Raw genomic sequence first — 19,419 nt, 5'->3', positions numbered from 1 at the left:
CTTGGAGGCCACCCTGAGCTCCATAGTAAGTTCAGGTTTAAAAAAATAATAATAATAATAATGCCCAGCTGAGAGGTGGGGGTGGAAGTAGCTCAGAGCAAGGCCCTGGGTTCTTACTCAGCTTGCAGGGGGTTATCCAGCTAAGCATAACCAAACCCTTGAGTCTATGAAGATGGCACCTATCTTGACAGAAGTTTACTACAGCAATTCTTTCTCAGGAGTTCAAAGCCAACCCAGGCTCACGAGTACCCTGTCTCAAAACAAAGCAAGAGCCTTAGTACACTGTGCCACATGCACATGTCCCAGTGGTACTGACTATTTCCTTCTCCTGTAGCACTTTACAATATTGGAGACATGGTACATGCTGCCCGTGGAAAGTGGGGAATTAAAGCAAACTGCCCTTGCATTAGTCGGCAAAGCAAATCTGTGTTGAGACCTGCTGTCACCAATGGGATGTCACAGGTACAGTGTGTGGGGACACAATTAAGAGGGGTTTGCTTGCTCTCTCTTTGTCTCCCTCCCTTCCTTCCTTTCTTTTTTATTTTGGGTTCTCTTAAAAATTTTATTTAATTAGTTTCCAGCAGAGGCAATATGGGGGGCCGGTGCAGAAGGGTAAAACAGGGATGGGAGGCAGGGACAACCAAAACTAAGTGTGTAAGAAAATGCCATAGGGACCTGCTATTTTGTATGCCAATTAAAATAAAAATTAATGCTTTCAATTAAAAAGTATAACATCTTTAAAAAAATCAGTTCCAACTACTCAGGATGCTGAGGTGACAGAATTGTGAGTTTTAAGGCTCCTCTGGGCAAACTAAAAACAACAAATAAGAACCCATAATCTACAGCTTATATTTCTCTTTTAATTCCCCAGAATGATTTTATGGAATCAACTTTTTTTTTTTAATGTATGAGTGCTCTGCATGTACACCTACATACCAGAAGAGGGCACCAGATCTCATCATAGATGGTTAGCCACCATGTGGTTGCTGGGAACTGAACTCAAGACCTCTGGAAGAGCAACAGCCAGTGCTCCTAACCAATGAACTGTCTCTCCAACCCTTATGGGGTTAACTTTTAATCACCAGTTTTCTGTTGTAGGAATGATCTAAGACATGCTTTAAGTTAGGAATTTCCAGTCTCATTTACTTGGTTCTCCACAGAACCTAGTATAAACTGCTGGCACACTGTAGACTCAATAAATGTATACTAGATCAGAGAATGCATGAAATAATTTTTGGGTTATTCTTCCCAGACTGACATAGTGTCACCAACCATTGGTTGTCAAGTTCAGTTTTCTATACCCAGGCTTACCCCTCGGTAGTGCCTCTAACTAGTAGTCTCCCCTTCCATGCTTTAGCTTCCCAGGGTAACCCTAGTGCCTCTTCTAACTTATACTGTAACCTTCCGTGCTTTAGCTTCCCAGTATAACCCCTAGTGCCTCTTCTGGAAACGAAACTACCTTCTCAGGCGGAGGTGGAGGCGGACCTGTGGCGATAACAAATCCAGAGCCGGACCAAGTTCCCAAAGGCACCGGCGCTGACAGCAGACCTGAGGAGCCCCTAAAAGCAGAAGGCTCTGCATCAAATAGCAATAGTGAACTAAAAGCCATCAGGCCCCCGTGCCCTGACATGGCCCCTCCCTCCTCTGCCCTGCATTGGTTGGCAGATTTAGCAACTCAGAAGGCTAAAGAAGAAACAAAAGGTGAGATGAGCCACCCATGCCCTGGCTTTGGAAGGACTTTGGGTTATCCTACAAATTTCTTTTTCAAGCTGACCATAACCATGCCCATTTAGAGAGGTGCCACTTGCTTTCTCTGGCCAATCACTTTTCCAGTTGTTTGTTTGTTTGTTTTGTTTTGTTTTGTTTTTTGTAGAAAGTAGAGTAATCCTGGGTCCTTACCTAGACCTCCTCAGTCAGAACTGCGACAGTTTTTAGTGAGATTCCCTCCTTGTTTGTTTCTGTAGCCAGACTTTACAGATAGACTTAGAAAGGCAGTTGTATTTTGAAGCAGGTTCTCAGCTGGCCTTGAAAAGAGCAGCCTTTTTTGTTTGTTGGTTTCGCTGTTTAGCTTTTTTTCAAGACAGAGCTTCATTGTGTGGTCCTGGCTGTCCTGGAACTCTTTCTGTAGATCAGGCTGTCCTAGAACTCACAGTGATCTGCTGAGCAGCCATTTTAAATGAGCTTGAGAACTACCTGGGAATTATTTTTTTGTTTTGGTTTTTGTTTGTTTGTTTTTGTTTTTTTCAAGGCAGTGTTTCTCTGTATTACTTTGAAGGCTGTCCTGGAACTAGCTCTTGTAGACCAGGCTGGTCTCAAACTCAGAGATCCGCCTGCTTCTGTCTCCTGAGTGCTGGGATTAAAGGTGTGTGCCACCAACGCCTGGCTGGGAATTGATTTTTAAATGCACTTTCTTTCTTTCTTTCTTTCTTTCTTTCTTTCTTTCTTTCTTTCTTTCTTTCTTTTTTAAGATTTTATTTTATGTATACAACATTCTGCTTCCATGTATATCTGCACACCAGAAGAGGGCACCAGATCTCATAACGGATGGTTGTGAGCCACCATGTGGTTGCTGGGAATTGAACTCAGGACCTCAGTGCTCTTAACCTCTGAGCCATCTCTCCAGCCCTAAATGCACATTCTTTCACCCCACTTAGAACCCTTTAGTTAGAATTTCTTGAGATAAGGACTGATCTCCATTTTTAACTAGCATCCCTGATGATTCAAGTTCAAGAAACCTGAAGATCTGCTTAGTCTTAGAAGATAAAAGGTAGATAAGAAAAAGGAAATTTTGTGGCATAAGCAAAGACAAAAAGAAAGTAGAGATTTTTTTCTGTATCCCTGAAACCTGTGTTCATAGCTTTTCAGCCTTAACACAGACAATTATAATCCTACTCAGGGTGGGGTGGGGTGGGGTGAGTCTTTCCTTCTTCCCACCTAGCTATGTTAAAAGAGTCAGTGTCTGCTGGCTGTTCCTCCCTGTCTAATGGTCAATCTTTTTATGTTCTTACAGAATCAGGGACCCTGAGGTCGGTGCTCAGTAAAGAGTCTCATTCACCCTTTGGGCTGGACTCATTCAACTCCACTGCAAAAGTCTCTCCATTGACTCCAAAGCTTTTTAACAGTCTGTTACTGGGTCCCACTGCCTCCAACAGCAAAACTGAGGGTTCTAGCCTTCGAGACCTCCTTCACTCCGGGCCCGGAAAGCTTCCTCAACCCCCCCTGGATACAGGCATACCCTTCCCACCTGTTTTCTCTGCATCTTCAGCAGTAAGTGTCCATCTATAACTCTTATGTCTTCACATACTTAGTTGATTGAGTCAGGGTACCCTGGCGACTGTGTTCTTTACATGGTCAAGCCAACAAGTTCTCTCTCTCTCTCTCATTTTTCTTGGTTTTTTTTTCAAGACAGGTTTCTCTGTGGCTTTAGAGCCTGTCCTGGAACTTTCTCTGTAGACCAGGCTGGTCTCAAACTCACAGAGATACTCCTGTGTCTGCCTGCCAAGTGCTGGGATTAAAGGCGTGCGACAGCACCTCCCAGCTACCAAGATCACTTTTTTTTTTTTTTTAAAGATTTATTTATCTATTATGTATACAGTATTCTGCCTACATGTATGCCTGCTGTATGTGCTCTTAACCTCTGAGCCATCTTTCGAGCCCCCACAAGATCACTTTTAACGTTAAGTTCTGGGACTGTTTAAGATCATTTTATTTATTTGTGTGTGTGTGTGTGTGTGTGTGCGCGCGCGCATGCGTGCAGCATACATACATACATACATACATACATACATACATACATACATACATATTGTGTGTTTGTGTGTGTGTGGTTTTTCAAGACAGGGTTTCTCTGTGTAGCTTTGGAGCCTATCCTGGCACTCACTCTGGAGACCAGGCTGGCCTCGAACTCACAGAGATCTGCCTGCCTCTGCCTCCAAGAGTGCTGGGATTAAAGGTGTGCGCCACCAACGCCCAGTGAGATCATTTTAAGTATTGAACTTTGGGTACCACGTTTTGAGGTCAGTAAAAATTGAGGGTTAGTGGGTAAAAATTCTCAGTGTGATGACCTAAGTTCAATCCCCACAACCCTCAATGGAAGGAGAGAACTTCCCTACTGCTGAAAATTGTTCTCACATCCACATGGTGCCATGGAAAAGCACCCTTCCATGTAGACATGCCACCCTCTCTCTCTCTCTCTCTCTCTCTCTCTCTCTCTCTCTCTCTCTCTCTCTCACACACACACACACACACACACACACACACACACACATTCTTTTTATAGGAATTTAGTAAAAATGAAAACATTCCTTTTTTGTTCTTCATCAGAAAGTTATTACATTGATTCACTTGCAAACACTAGATTTTTTTTTTTTTTTTTTTTTTATAAGCTGAGCAGTGTATTCATGGTCATGGTGTGCTTCGTTGGATTCAAATCTTTAAAGCATCCAAGATAGCTCCTGATTGTCTACTCTTCTTTAGTGTTCTTCCCTTGGGCAGTGGCTTCTCTGTCATGGTCATCCCAAAATGGGAATCATTTGGGACTCTCCTCACATTTCATACATAGTTAGTCAGCAAAACTTCCTGTTTCATCTTTAGATTTGTTCATTATCTACTCATTTCTTATCAGTTACATCCCCTGTGAAGTAAAGCAATGTCCTCTGTGGTATATTTCTTACAAGGCTGTGAAGCTTTGGCGCTGTCTATCTGTTTGTCTGCCCCTTCTTCTGTCATCTCTCTGACCTTATTTCTCTCATCTACATTCCAGCCACACCCCCTTTCTTAATGTTCATGACTACTTCCTTTGTAGGTCTTGTATTTGTTCCTTGCACCTGGCATCCTTCCTGTATGTACATAAGGCTTGCTTCATCACCTTTGCTTCCCTCCTGAAACACACTACACTCAGTAAGCTTTTTTTATGTGTTACACTTAGGTTGTTTTTGGATTTTGGGGGTTTTTTGGTTTTGGTTTGGTTTGGTTTGGTTTTTTGAGACAGGGTTTCTCTGTGTAGCTTTAGAGCCTTTTTTGGCGCTCGCTCATGTACTTTACACTAGCCTCAAACTTGATGTGTAGCTATGGATGTCTTTGAACTCCTGATCCTCCTGCTTCTATCTCCCAAATTCTGAGAGTACATACCTGTGCCACCAGACCCGGGATTTTGTTATACTCCTCTACATGTAATTGCTTTCATAGCACTTACTATAATATGCTCTATTGTATTTCTCTTGCCATTATTGAAGGCATTTTATGCACTAGTATATATCATTAGTACCACGGTGTTTGTTCAGTAGATTTTTACTAAGTACTGATGGAATGTGTGAATTCTCAGAGTACAGAAGTTAATTGAAAGATAATTGAAACAGGGAATGGCTCAGCGGTTAAGAACACTGGCTGTAAAGGACCTCTGTTCACTTCCTAGTGCCTACATGGCAGCTCACAAGCCTCAGTAACTTCAGTTCGACTGAATTTGATACCCTCTTTTAGCCTCTGAGATTTTTCTAGATTAACCTAAATCACTTATAGTGTTTTATGAACTCTGTAGTTGACATGCTTGTGCTTAACACAGAGTTCAATGCTAAAGATGTATTTCCCAAGTCTTATCTTCCCTTCCAGGCTTAGATGCCCACATCTTTAATCCCAGCACTCAAAGCGAGTTCCAGGACAACCAGGGCTACACAGAGAAACTATGACTCAAATGAATGAACGATATAAGAAAAAAAGATCTTTCTGTACTTTCATAAATGTAAGAAAATACAAAAGGTCAAAGACTTTTTGTTTTGTTTTGTTTTTCGAGACAAGGTTTCTCTGTATTGTTTTGGAGGCTGTCCTAGAACTCTCTCTAGGCTGGCCTCAAACTCAGAGATCCGCCTGCCTCTGCCTCCCAAGTGTTGGGATTAAAGGCATGATCCACCAATGCCTGGCCAAGGTCAAGGATTTTAAGATAATAAAGTGACTTTTTGTCCCCCCTGCAATTACAGATGACATCTTATTAACTTTATGGGATTTAGTCAGATAGATTAGAATTTGGAACTTTACCTGGGAAACAGTTCTTTTTTAAATGTTCTTATGGTGCTTGAGTCACGCTTACCTGAGGTTTTGTCTGTGAAGGGAGTGAAGAGCAAAGCCAGCCTACCCAACTTTCTCGACCACATCATTGCCTCCGTGGTAGAAAATAAGAAAACCTCAGATTCTTCAAAGCGGTCCTGCAACTTGACAGATACCCAAAAGGAAGTGAAGGAGATGGTGATGGGGTTAAATGTGCTAGACCCCCATACTTCTCATTCCTGGCTCTGTGATGGGAGGCTTCTGTGTCTTCATGACCCCAGCAACAAAAACAATTGGAAGATCTTCCGAGAATGCTGGAAACAAGGCCAGGTAAGCAGATGAGTTGTTGGTTGGTTGTTTTTGTTTTGTTTTGTTTTGTTTGTTTTTCAGCCTGCTAAGGCCTGGCAGTCACAGCTGCCAAGATAATCAATCCCAGGCCTTTCTAGAAGGTCTTCTGCCAGGAAGATCATTAGAGATATCCTTGCTATTTCAAGTTGACTTGGAAAGCCAGACAATGGTGGCACACATTTAACCCCAGCACTTGGGAGGTAGAGGCAGGCAGATCTTTGTGAGTTGAAGGCCAATCTGGTCTACAAAGAACAATCCAGGACAGCCAGGGCTATACAGAGAAACCCTGTCTTGAAAAACAAAACAAAATCAAAGAGATCCCTAAGAACACTTTGTGCATCTTTTAATGTTAGGCAGTACTTTGTACTTGTAAATGGCAGATGCAATTCCAGTGGGTATTGAGCTGCCATTGATACCACCTTTGGAGGATCCCTAAGTATGAGTTGGAGTAGTGGGGTCCTGGGTATTTGAGTCTTTAGTGGTATATGTGATAATGTGATGGTCCTCCAAGATGTTTATGCTTCAGCAGGTGCTTGAGGTAGAAGGAGTTTATGAAGTCAACTGGTTTACATTTGTGTTGTGAGGAAATGGTCTCAAACTTGTATTTGCCAGCTGTGTCTCCTCAACTCACAATTCTGATAGATGCCAAGTAAGAAAAGTTTCTTCAGTGGATGTCCCCCCCAGAGGAGAACCCAGTATAGCAATAGAGTAGAGGCAGTTACCATTCTCTTTAGCTAATGTATGGGAATCTGTAGATTATATATTGGAGAAAAACAACAGATTTTCATGGAGAGCAATATTTCCTAGAAGGTTCTGATGAGTTGTCTTTGTTACCATAGCCAGTGCTGGTTTCAGGGGTACATAAGAAGCTCAAATCTGAACTCTGGAAGCCGGAAGCCTTTAGCCAGGAATTTGGAGATCAGGATGTGGACTTGGTGAACTGCCGGAATTGTGCTATCATTTCTGATGTCAAAGTTCGGGATTTCTGGGATGGCTTCGAGATTATATGCAGTAAGTAACTTTGTTATCTGGTTAGTGGGTAGTAAGCGCCTAAATATTCGGTCCTGCACCTGTAATACCAAACCATATCCTCTTGTTTGGGGGTAGGAGGCTTCTGACTCTGTGCTGGCTTTGTACAGCTGTATGACAGTCCTGTGGCTCCCAGAACAGGTCTGTGCTTCAGGTATCATGTGGCTTGCACTGAGGACGGGGGCAAGAATCATATGACATGGAGAGGCATGACATGTACTCTACAGCAGTGAGTGGAGAAAACAAAGCCCACCTCAGCTGGTCCATTAGGAAATAGGAGGATTCGCTCCAGAGACTAGAAGAATAGCAGTAGGGGTTTATGAGACTGTTGTCTGTCTTCTAGAGAGATTACGGTCAGAAGATGGGCAGCCAATGGTGCTCAAACTCAAAGACTGGCCCCCTGGGGAAGATTTTCGGGATATGATGCCGACAAGGTTAGTGATTTCAGGGGGTGCCATCCTTAGAGGCTTGTGCCTGGCTGACACCAGCGCAACATAATCATAGAGAGTGAACACTACCTCTTCTTTGTCTTCCCTGTAACAAACTGAGTCATCTTTCCTGCCCTTTCTTAGGTTTGAAGATCTGATGGAAAATCTTCCTCTGCCAGAATATACCAAAAGAGATGGCAGACTCAATCTGGCTTCTAGGCTACCCAGCTACTTTGTACGACCTGATCTGGGCCCCAAGATGTACAACGCCTATGGTATGAGTGAGAGAACAGAATTGCCCCTTGGGGGACTGCTGGTCTCATTTCATATACAGAGATGATTGGGGGCAGGTGACAGATGCTGGGGAAAATCATACCTAGGGGGTTTTGACTATGCTTCTTTTGTCAGTGCTGATTTGAGTAACATTTGTAAGCTTACATATCTATTGGAAACAGTTTCTCCTCAATGGGCAGTGGTGGTGCACACCTTTAATTTCAGCACTGCGGAGCCAAAGCAAATCTCTGTGAGTTCAAGGCCAGCCTGGTCTGTATAGTGAGTTCCAGGACAGCCAGGGCTGTTACACAGGGAAACCCTGTCTCAAAAAAAAAAAAAAAAAGGCAAATTCTACTCAAGCAGAGATATTCTTAGTTTTATTCTCTCATTTTGCTAAAACTAAACATTGCCAAATACCTTGCTATCATGCTTTTATTAAGTTCAAGAATGATGTAAAATAAAATACTGTTAAAATTCAGTTCTGTCTGAATGTCCCTAATGCTTATGTGTTTTGAATTTCAAGAAAGGGACCATTTTCAAGAAGTGGCTTGGTTCCATGATGAGTGTTGATACCATGTAGACCGAGCTAGAAATTAGTCTTAAACTGTATAAAAGGAGAGTGCTTTAGCAGATGCCATTCCCTCCCCTCTCGCCTCCCTGTCAGTCTGCACCCTGCTCCTCCCTCCCTCTCTGTGTGCCCACACTGGACTGACTTGTTGACATGGTGCTATCCCCTCCCCCAGGAGTGCTTTTTGAAGGACTCCTTGAGCATGTTTTCAGGGTTGACAAGGGTCCTTTGAATAGCGCCCCTTACCTTTCCTGTTTTCCTCCCACCTTAGGCTTGATAACAGCAGAAGACCGGAGAGTTGGCACAACGAACCTTCATTTAGACGTGTCTGATGCTGTTAATGTGATGGTGTATGTCGGGATCCCTGTCGGGGAGGGTGCTCATGATGAAGGTAGGATTTCTAGAAAACTCGCTTGCCCTAAGAAGTAGAGTAACTGATGCTTCTCTTAAGTCAGACACAGTGGCTTTTTCTTACACTTCTTACAGGCTTCATACATACCTGGCGGATATTGTTAGACAACAGGAAATTCCAACACAGTGCTACTTGTAAACCTTTAACTAGATTCTTGCCTTTCAGGGAATGCTCAATGTAGCCTGACAAAGAAAGGCAGAGAGGACTGGGGCCATGGCACAGTGCTTAAAAGTACACTGCCCTTAGATTCAGTTCCCAGCACCCACAGCAGGATGCTTACAACCTCCTATAATTCCAGCTCCAAGGGATTTGATACCGTCTAGGACCTGCATGCATGTGGTACACACATAGTAAACTTGTGCCCACACATACTCGTGTGCACACACATAAGCATATATATACATATATATGGACTGCTAGCCAGTGGTGGCATACAAGTCACAGGACTTGGGAGGAAGAGGCAGGCGGTTCTCTATGAGTTCAAGGCCAGCCTGATTTACAGAATGAGTTCCAGGATAGCCAGGGCTACATAGAGAAATCATGTCTCAAAAAAATGGAGGGAGGGCGGGAAGGGGAGAGAGAGACACAGAGAGACAGAGGGGGCGAAGGAGGATGGGCGGGCTGACCCATCTACTTGACTCATTAACCATATCAACTGTAGAATAAGTGGCAAAGTCAGGTCATTTGCACAAAATGAAACATAAAAGTTGAGGTGGTAAAGTGTTTGTCAAGCAAGCATGAAGACCAGAGTTTGATTCCCTTAAGAAGCTGGGAATGGTTGTGTACACCTTTAGTCCCAACAAGTAGGAGGAAGAGGCAGGTGGATCTCTAAGAGCTTAAGGCCAGCCTGGTATATGTAGTGAATTCCAGGCCAGCCAAGGCTACATAGTGAGACCCTTGCTGTTTCCTTCCACCAGGTGAGTCCGTTATTTGATGAACCATCTCACCAGCACCAATATGAGTTTTGATTTTTCAAACAGGTTTTCTATGTAGAACTCCATATGTAGACCATGTTAGCTTCAAACTCACAGAGACCAACCTGCCCCTGCCTCTGCCTCAATTGCTGGGGTAAAGGCGTGCTCCAGCATACCTAGCAAATTTTGATTCTTGGTTCTTGTGATATTACTCAGATAGAGAAGAGCAGAGACCAGACTCATTTTGCTTGGACATTTCCCCTAGAGTTCCTGATCAGACTGGTTACTTTGCCATCACCACTTTGTTCTTTTCAGAAGTCCTCAAAACGATTGATGAGGGAGATGCTGATGAGGTGACCAAGCAGAGAATTCACGATGGAAAAGAGAAGCCAGGGGCTTTATGGCACATCTATGCAGCTAAGGATGCAGAGAAGATCCGAGAGCTGCTCAGGAAGGTATGCCTCATGCCGGCCTGTGCCCTACTCCAGGCTATAGTCTTGGCAGCCACCAAGGTCTCTCATGTGAAGTCTCTTGGTGGTAAGGACCTATTTCTACAAGGCATGGTAAGGCACATCTGTAATTCCAGCATATGATTGATTGCTTGTGTCAGAAAGATCACAATTAGAGGCCGAACTGGACTATACAGAGACCCTATCCAAAAAAAAAAAGGCAAGAGTTTGAGGCTGGAGAAATAATGGCTCAGCGATTAAGAACATATGTTGCTCTTGCAGAAGACCCAGATTCAGTTCCCACCGTCCACACAGAGGTTCACAGTCATTTGTAAATCTTCTGGACTCTTTAGGCTTATACATGCAAGCAAAACACTCATACACATAAAATAAGTCTTTTAAGCCTGACAGTGGTGGTGCATGCCTTTAAACCCAGCACTTAGGAGGCAGAGACGTGTGGATGGATCTTTGAGTTTGAGGCCAGCCTGGTCTGCAAGAGATAGTTCCAGGACAGCCTCCAAAGTCACAGAGAAACCCTGTCTCGAAAAACCAAAAAAAAATTAACAGAAACCTCCTTTCAAAATGCCCAGAGGCCATGAGCTCACACTAGAACATGTTCAACAGAATAAAGAAAGTATTAATATTCTTTGTGTGTTTAAGGGGTAGGTAATATATTCCATGACTCCTAGGAGGTTTCCTACATATTTTTCCCCCTATATATGCATACTGGTAATAAATATTAAGATAAGGGCAGTAAGAGATCAACAATACTACTAAAACACACCAGACAAGAAAAAGGTTGTCTTTTGTTTTTTCGTTTCATATTGTTTTGTTTTTTTCAAGGCAGGATTTCTCTGTGTAGCAGTCCTGACCTGGAACTCACTTTGTAGACCAGGCTGGTCTCAAATTCAACTCTGGATTAAAGGCATGCACTACCACCAGCCAGCTCAAAGGGTTGTCTTCTTATGGGAGCTTCCTTTTGTGTTCATTTTTTTTTTCAAGACAGGATTTCACTTTGTAGCCCTGGCTTTCCTGGAACTCACTCTGTAGACCAGGCTAGCCTCAAACTCACAGAGATCCCCCCTGCCTCTGCTTTCCTCCTGAATGTTGGGATTAAAGACGTGCATCAACACTGCTGGACTCATGATTCTCCTGCCTCCGCCTCCTTCAGCAAATCCTAAGGGTGTGAGCCACCACAACTGGCTCATGAAGCTTCTGATTTGCCATTGTCAATGCTTTTGTCCTTTGGGAGCCATTATTACATAACCAGTACTTGAACACATGTTGTCTGGAACTTTTATAGCCATCTGAACTAGAAAGCTGTTAGGTGACTAAGTGCCAGAGCCTAGACAGACAGCTGTCCTAGAGAAGGGAAAAGCATGTCTAGGATGATGTGCTGCTAGACAGTAGGAGAGTCTTTCATGTCACCATATCAACACCATAATAAACACAATTTTAAACTTACAAGTTCTTTCTGGACTTTTCCAGGTAGTATTTTTAGAGCAGGATTGGCTGTGGATAAATGAAACTGGGGGTAAGAAAGGAATACTATATTTAATTCTTCCTTTTGGGGGGGGTTTGATTATGACTTCAGGTTGGAGAAGAGCAAGGCCAAGAGAATCCCCCTGATCATGACCCAATTCATGACCAAAGTTGGTATCTGGACCAGATCCTCCGAAAGAGACTCTTTGAGGAATATGGCGTACAAGGCTGGGCCATTGTGCAGTTCCTGGGCGATGCTGTCTTCATACCTGCTGGAGCCCCGCACCAGGTGGGGTGCACACTGGAGACTGACTCACAGCTCCAAATGGCAGGATTAGACAAATGGTTGCTCTAATACCATGATTAGTTAGTTTTTAGTTTTGTTCCTTGTAACTTTAGATGCTTGTTTTGTTTGTTTTCTGGTTTTTATTTTGTTTGTTTTGTTTGTTTTGTTTTGTTTTTTGAAACCAGGTAGGCTTCAAACTCACAGATCTGTCTCTGCTTCCTGCAGTAGGATTAAGGGTGTGCACCACCACTCCTAGCCCTAAATTTTTTGTTTTGTTTTCAAGACAGGGTCTCACTATGTAGCCCTACCTGTCCTGGCACTTGCTCTGTAGACCAGGCTGTCCTGGAACTCAGAGATCCACCTGCCTCTGCCTCCTGAGTGCTGGGATTAAGGTGGGCGCCATTAAAGCCAGCTCCTAGAATGTTTGTTTGTTTGTTTGTTTGTTTGGGTTTTTTGTTTTTTTGGTTTTTCGAGACAGGGTTTCTTTGTGTAGCTTTGGAGCCTATCCTGGCACTCGCTCTGGAGACCAGGCTGGCCTCAAACTCACAGAGATCCTCCTGCCTCCCCAGTGCTGGGATTAAAGGCGTACACCACCATGCCTGGCTCCTAGAATGTTTTAAACAATGCAGATTATACAGAAATAGTGACAGTTATGGACCTGTACTATCCCAAATTCCTCATCTTGACTTCCAATCTAGTTTTCTTCCCCAAGGGAGTCTTACTAATATATTAGCATTGTGTTAGATATTTTTCAAGCAATTTTCTGTGAAAATACTAACTTTTTTTAATTTAAAAGTTGGTTGGAGCCAGGCAGTGGTGGCGCACACCTTTAATCCCAGAACTCAGGAGGCAGAGGCAAGTGGGTCTCTGTGAGTTCGAAGCCAGCCTGGTTTACAAGATCCAGTTCCAGGACAACCTCCAAAGCCACAGAGAAACCCTGTCTCGAAAAACAAACAAACAAACAAAAACAAAAACAAAAAAGTTGGTTGGTTGAGTTGGGGGTTGGGTGGTTGGTTTTGAGACAGCTTTGCTACATAGCCCTGGCTAGCCTGACTCTCACTATGAAGATCAGGCTAACCTCAAACCCAGTGTATTTTCTTATGAATTACTGAATTTCTAATGTCTACATTTTCCTGCTATCCTTGCCTCCTCCCAGGTTCACAATCTATATAGTTGCATAAAAGTCGCAGAGGACTTTGTATCGCCAGAGCATGTGAAGCACTGCTTCCGCCTGACTCAAGAATTCAGACATCTCTCCAACACTCACACGAATCATGAGGATAAACTACAGGTAAATAATGTCTCCTTCACTCACACTGTCTTCCCATTGAATGCTCACATATACACACAGACAACACATTCTCCTCATTGGGTCTTTTCTGATAGAGAAATAACTCTGGGAAACTATGTCTGGGCAATATAAAGGCTTCCTTTTGGGAACAGATACCTAACCATTTCAGTTGAGTTTTTCAGTTTTGGTTATTGGTTTGTTTTTCTTTTGCTTTGTTTGAAACAGTCTCAAGTAGCCCAGGCTGAGTTTGAACTCCTGATCCTTCCATTTCCAGCCCCTTTACAGGAATTGACTACCCACTCATCTTAATTTATTACCTGTAACCCAGCTGAAGCAGTACAGTTATTACAAGTTCCAGGCCAGCCTGTGTTGTATGTGTGGAGAGGTCTTTTAATCTACCCATTTCCCAATTTCTGTGTCCTTGGGAGTTCTTTTAGTGTTGATAGTGAGTAGATTTAAACTGGCCAGGGGAGAATACTATGGAAGGTTTTAATTTGGGAGGGAGGGGGGGAGGGAGGGAAGGAAGGAGGGTTTCTATTCCTCTACAGTGCTGGGGAGTGATGTATACAAGCTGGCTGTGCACATGGTAGGTGGGCACTTCACTGCTGAGCAACATCAGACAGAATTTAAGGCAGGTTCTTACTAAGGTGTCTAGGCTAGCTTAGAACTTGTGATTTACCTGCCTGCTGTTCAAGAGTAGCTTAAATTACAAGCCTGTGCCAACTGGCCCAGCTTAGTTAAAAAGTGGGACTCATCATTCATCACAGTAGAAGGCGCCATAGGTGTTGGGCCTGCACTTGTCCAGGGACCACAGTTGGTGATGTATTTGGCCCTACAGCCTTTGGGGATGAGCAGCTTCTCAGCTACCACATCCTTACATCCATCTGCATTGCATTTGAACAAGTGGGCCTTCTGGTGGTCAGGGAACTTGAACTTGGCCTCAATCACATGTTCCTTATTCTGAAGATGGACATTCGTACATTATGTATAATCACATTAATTTAGAAGCAATATAAATGTACTATTTCATACCCTACCTCTTCCAGGTCTCTAGTGGTAAATTGTCTTTTTACTCTTAATGACTTTTTTAAAAATGATGTATCTGGGCTGGGCAGTAGTGGTGCAAGCTTTTCACACCTTTAATCGCAGCACTCTGGAGGCAGAGACAGGCAGATCTCTGTGATTTCTAGGCCAGTCTGGTCTACAAAGGGAGTTCCAGGACAACCAGGGCTGTTAACGCAGAAAAATCCTTTCTCAAAAAACCAAAAAATTCCTCCAAAGCCACAGAGAAACCCTGTGTCTCAAAAAAACAAAAACAAAATCAAAAACAAAAAACTACCCACTCATCTTAATTTATACCTGTAACCCAGCTGAAGCAGTACGGTTTTGTTTTTGTCTCGAAAAAAACAAAACAAAAAAAATTACATGTTTGTTCATGGGTTTGTGCATGTGGGTGCAGTGCCAGTAGAGGCCAGAAGAAAGCATTGTGGGGGCAGGGACGGCAAGGGCTGGAGAGATGGCTCAGAGGTTAAGAGCACTGGCTGCTCTTCCAGAGGTCCTGAGTTCAATTCCCAGCAGCTACATGGTGGCTCACAACTCTCTGTAATGAGATCTGGTGCCCTCTTCTGGCATAAAATTGTACATGCAGATAGAACACATTAAATAAATAAATCTCTTAAGAGAAGAAAAAAAAGAAGACAACATTGGATCCTCTGGAGCTAGAGTTCTGGACAGTAACTCTGGTACTAAGGGCATTCTAGAAGAACAGAGTGTCCCCTTAAGCACTGAACTAACTCTTCATCTCCCTTACAGCTTTCTCGTGCTAGCCAGTTATGGTGGTGCATGCCTTTATTCCCAGCACTTAGTAGACAGAGGCAGACTGATGTCTGAGTTTCAGGACAGCCTGCTCTACAGATTAAGTTCTGGGACAGCTAAGGCTGTTTCACAGAAACCCTGTCTCAGGGAATTTAAAAAAAAAAAATGCTGCTGTTGCAGAGAACCTGGGTTTGGTTCCCAGGGCTCACAACTGCCTCTAATTCCATAGGACTTGATGTCCTCCCTTGGCATCTGCACGCACTGGCCCATGTATGGTGTACATGCACACTCGAAGGCACACAATACAATAAAATAACAATAAACCTTTTAAAATAATCAATAAAGTAACAATATTGGAGTCGACAAGATGGCTCAGCACGTAAAGGCACTTGTTGCCAAGCCTGGTGACCTGGGTCTAATTCCAGGGCCCATGTGGTGAACTCCCACAAGTTGTTTTCTGCCTTCACACATGCCCTATGGTACTCAGTGTGTACATGCACATACGGAAATGTAATTCTATAAACAATATGATAGCAGCATCAACTCTGCTGTTACTCCCAGGTCCCATCGATCATTTTGTTCATCTGACATAGTGTATGCTTTGACTTGTTCGTTGCTAGCTTGTTAAAATGTAAGCATGATTAAACTTTGTGAAGGCAGATATTTGTTTCATTAACAATTTTCTGTTGTTTTTTTTTTTTTTTTTTTTTTGGTTTTTTGGTTTTTTGGTTCTTCAAGACAGGGTTTCTCTGTGTAGCTTTGGAGCCTATCCTGGCACTCGCTCTAGAGACCAGGCTGGCCTCGAACTCATAGAGGTCCACCTGCCTCTGCCTCCCCAGTGCTGGGATTAAAGGCCTATGCCACCAACGCCTGGCTGTTGTTGGTTGTTTTACTCTTTGGGGGGGAGGGGAAGCTCCCAAATAAATCACACATGGAGACTTATTTTTTTCTTATGAATGCCTGGCCCTAGCTTGGCTCATTTCTGGCCAGTTTTCCTTAACTTAAATTATCCCATCTACCTTTTGCCTCTGGGCTTTTTTTCCTTTTCTTACTTCTGTACTCTTACTTTCACTCTTATTCAGTGGCTGGCTGTGTAGCTGGGTAACTGGCCTCTAGAATCCTCTTCTCCTTTTCTCCTCCTAGTTATTCTCTTCTGCCTGCCAGCCCTGCCTGTCCTTTCTCCTGCCTTGTTAATGGCCTTTCATCTCTTTATTAGACCAATCAGGTGTTTTAGACAGGCAAAGTAACACAGCTGCACAGAGTTAAACAAATGCAACATAAAAGATACAACACATCTTTGCATCATTAAACAAATGTTCCACAGCAGAAACGAATGTAGCACATCTTAAACTAATATTCCACAACAGCTTTCCCTCGAACAAATCTGAAACACAGTCCATAGTGCATTTTGTTAAGGCATCTTGTGTACCCATCACAAAGCCTCCTGTTTTTTTTTTTTTTTTTTTTTTTGAAGTAAGATGTCATATGTATTCATACAATACACACATGTTTGTACACAACAGCACCATTGTTAAAGTACCAATGTGTCCTTACGTTTTGTCCTACCTAACTTTTCCACCCTAGAAATAATCTTATCAGTCTTTTTAAAGTCTTTAGCCTATCAATTTATTTTAATAGCGTTAAGTAAATCCTCCAACATGACATGTAAAATATGTCTCTTTTAGATAAATGTACACTTACGCTCTAACCTGATGGCATATTCTTGTAATCCCATTACTTGTGAATCTAAATCAAGAAGATCATAGAGTTAGAGGCCAGCCTTGGCTAAATAGTAAGACACTGTCTCAAAAGGTTGGGAGGGGAACTGGCAAGATGGTTCAGTGAGTAAAGCCACTTGCAGCTGAGTCCGATGATCAACTAGGAGTCCACATAATAGTGCAGTGACAGTGTCCGCACCTAGTGAGAACAGAAGTGATAATGGCCGTACACACTCTTCTCTTGAGTGTGAACCTCATGTCCTGCTTGGTTTGGGAAGCTTCTCAGTAAGCTTACTGTTGGAGTAAGACCTAGATGTGCATCTGTGAGCCACTGGCACTGACTGCTGATTTTTCCCTAGGTGAAGAACATTATATACCATGCAGTGAAAGATGCCGTCGGCACTCTCAAGGCCCACGAATCCAAACTGGCAAGGTCTTAAAGCATTGGAAACTTGCAGCTCTCCTGTGATGCAGGCCTCTCACAACACTTACCAGGGAACGGCAGGGCTCTCTGCAAGAGCAGAGGCCCTTCCCCAAGCCAGTGTGGTCAGTATTACAAACTCTCCAGCCACTCTTTCTATGCTGCCTCAACACTGAAGGTTGACACAAGAAAGTCGCACTGTTCACACACACAGTTTCAGACTTGAAGCTGAGGGTGCCACATTCCCATTCAGTGGCCTTTTGGGAATCCAGGTTGCTTGACCATCGCTGGGCTTTCCTGCACATTCTCCTGGTTTGAGACCATGGAAACCAGGAGTGTGGGCACACCTTCATTCTCTGTTCCTCTTGTGCCTAGCTGATTGGGGTTGTGTTTGGAGGCGGAGGAAATCATAACTGGTAAAAAGATGATTTCATGTGCCTGGGGGAAGCCTGGCCGTGTTTCCGCACATGACTTCTGACCTGGCCCATCCCAGGAGGTGGGGATGCAGCCATTCCCCATACTCTCTGTGAACACTGGAGTCTTTGGGACCCAGGAAAAGCCCACAGCTTTTCCCAGGAGACTCCAGGATTAGGAAACGTGTGTATTTAGTGAAAAATAGGTTTGTAGTGAAATAGTTACTATTTCATGAAAGTAGATATTTTTAGAACTTTTGAAATAACAGTTGTTTTCCTGGACTATGAGGAAAGGCAAGTTGCTCTAGTCTTCCTTCCAATGAAACTCTGAAAAGATATGATTTTTAGAAATCAGCTGTCCCTTATAGCACAAAATCAGCCAAAGCGTAATTTAAAAGAATTGGCATTTTATTAGAATTCTTTTAGTCTCTCCCACTCCCTCTCAGTTTTATCTTGAGGGAGCAGTTGTCCAAGAAAGCACCGTGTCATGTCTGAGCTGTGGAGCTACCCCTTCGTGCACACTGCTGACTCCAGGAGCCGTTTGCAAACCACCAGCGTTCCCTTGGGACTCCGCCTGCCTCTCCAAATGGGGTGGGAAGTTTGGTTTCCAATATAAGAGGTTTTGTTTTTTGGAGTTTTGTCTGAAAATATTTTCAGCAAAACTTTCCTACTCAGTGGCGTTTTTATTAAGAATTTACTTGGAAATGATGGAATTCACTGGCCCATAGGTACATTGGGAAATGTATCTCTTTCCAGGTGTACTGCCCTGCAGCCTTGTTTATATGTTCACAGTTACCTTTTTTTTTTTTTTAATAAAAGTCATTTACTGTAGAATACTTTTAATTTCACTTTCTGTACTTTAATTTTATTGAAGGGCTGATTGGGATTTCCATGTTCTTATTAAAAATCTAACAAATCTGTTTGGAGTAGACATTCTTTCTGTTCCAACCTTCCTAAACGACACTGTGGGCTTGTTGGAGATGGCAGTTGGTTTCAGGTGGTCTTGCTGCTCTGCTCCTGGTCGCTGAGTTGTGCTCAGTTGAGAGGAAGAGCATGAGACTAGGCAAGGAGCCACCTGAGTGGTGGGTGGGTCGAGGGGTTGTTTCCCTATAGTTTATGCTCAATGAACAAAAAGGGATAAGTGAGGGTCCTCCTTCCTCTAGGGTGCAGAATGAGAGAACAGTGCCTCAATGGGCAACCTGCACAAAGCTCCTGGCAAGGTTATGAGGTTGTGCAACTGCCTACGGTAGAGTGTGTGGCCCTAGATTGCCTCAGAAATGGTGGAAGAGGACCCAACTGGGGTTCTGTTTATTAAGCAAAATTAAAGTGTTCTTGCTGGGTAAGGACAGACTACATTCTAGTTAAAAGTGGCCTTTTGAGAAGGAAGTTGTACAGAAAAGCAAGACACATCATCAGAGGCCTGCTTCTATGACACCTGTTTGAAAACATTCTCCAAAGCATTTGAACCCGGAAACATAATTAAGACTATGTAACTTTGAAGCCGGGCATTGGTGGCACGCGCCTTTAGTCCCA

At 43.3% G+C, this 19,419-nt stretch overlaps 1 protein-coding gene across 2 annotated transcripts in view; it reads left to right on the top strand.

The window, feature by feature from the left end:
- Kdm3b (lysine demethylase 3B) overlaps window positions 1-18,806 on the top strand; it is a 63,433-nt gene extending 44,627 nt beyond the window's left edge. For both annotated transcript variants that reach the window (XM_027400735.2, XM_027400734.2), the window contains 12 exons: window positions 335-462; window positions 1,416-1,701; window positions 3,011-3,267; window positions 6,103-6,369; window positions 7,227-7,398; window positions 7,760-7,850; window positions 7,989-8,119; window positions 8,957-9,076; window positions 10,327-10,466; window positions 12,055-12,231; window positions 13,385-13,519; window positions 17,412-18,806. In XM_027400735.2, coding sequence (XP_027256536.1) covers window positions 335-462; window positions 1,416-1,701; window positions 3,011-3,267; window positions 6,103-6,369; window positions 7,227-7,398; window positions 7,760-7,850; window positions 7,989-8,119; window positions 8,957-9,076; window positions 10,327-10,466; window positions 12,055-12,231; window positions 13,385-13,519; window positions 17,412-17,492 — 1,985 coding nt within the window. In that variant the 3' untranslated portion in view covers window positions 17,493-18,806. The remainder of the gene's footprint in view (window positions 1-334; window positions 463-1,415; window positions 1,702-3,010; window positions 3,268-6,102; window positions 6,370-7,226; window positions 7,399-7,759; window positions 7,851-7,988; window positions 8,120-8,956; window positions 9,077-10,326; window positions 10,467-12,054; window positions 12,232-13,384; window positions 13,520-17,411) is intronic.
- Window positions 18,807-19,419: the final 613 nt, after the last annotated feature.

Source organism: Cricetulus griseus, chromosome 2, assembly GCF_003668045.3.
Source record: "Cricetulus griseus strain 17A/GY chromosome 2, alternate assembly CriGri-PICRH-1.0, whole genome shotgun sequence".
NCBI classification, from domain to species: domain Eukaryota; kingdom Metazoa; phylum Chordata; class Mammalia; order Rodentia; family Cricetidae; genus Cricetulus; species Cricetulus griseus.
Note: the sequence above shows the minus strand (reverse complement) of the source record. Positions and strands in the feature narration are given on the sequence as shown.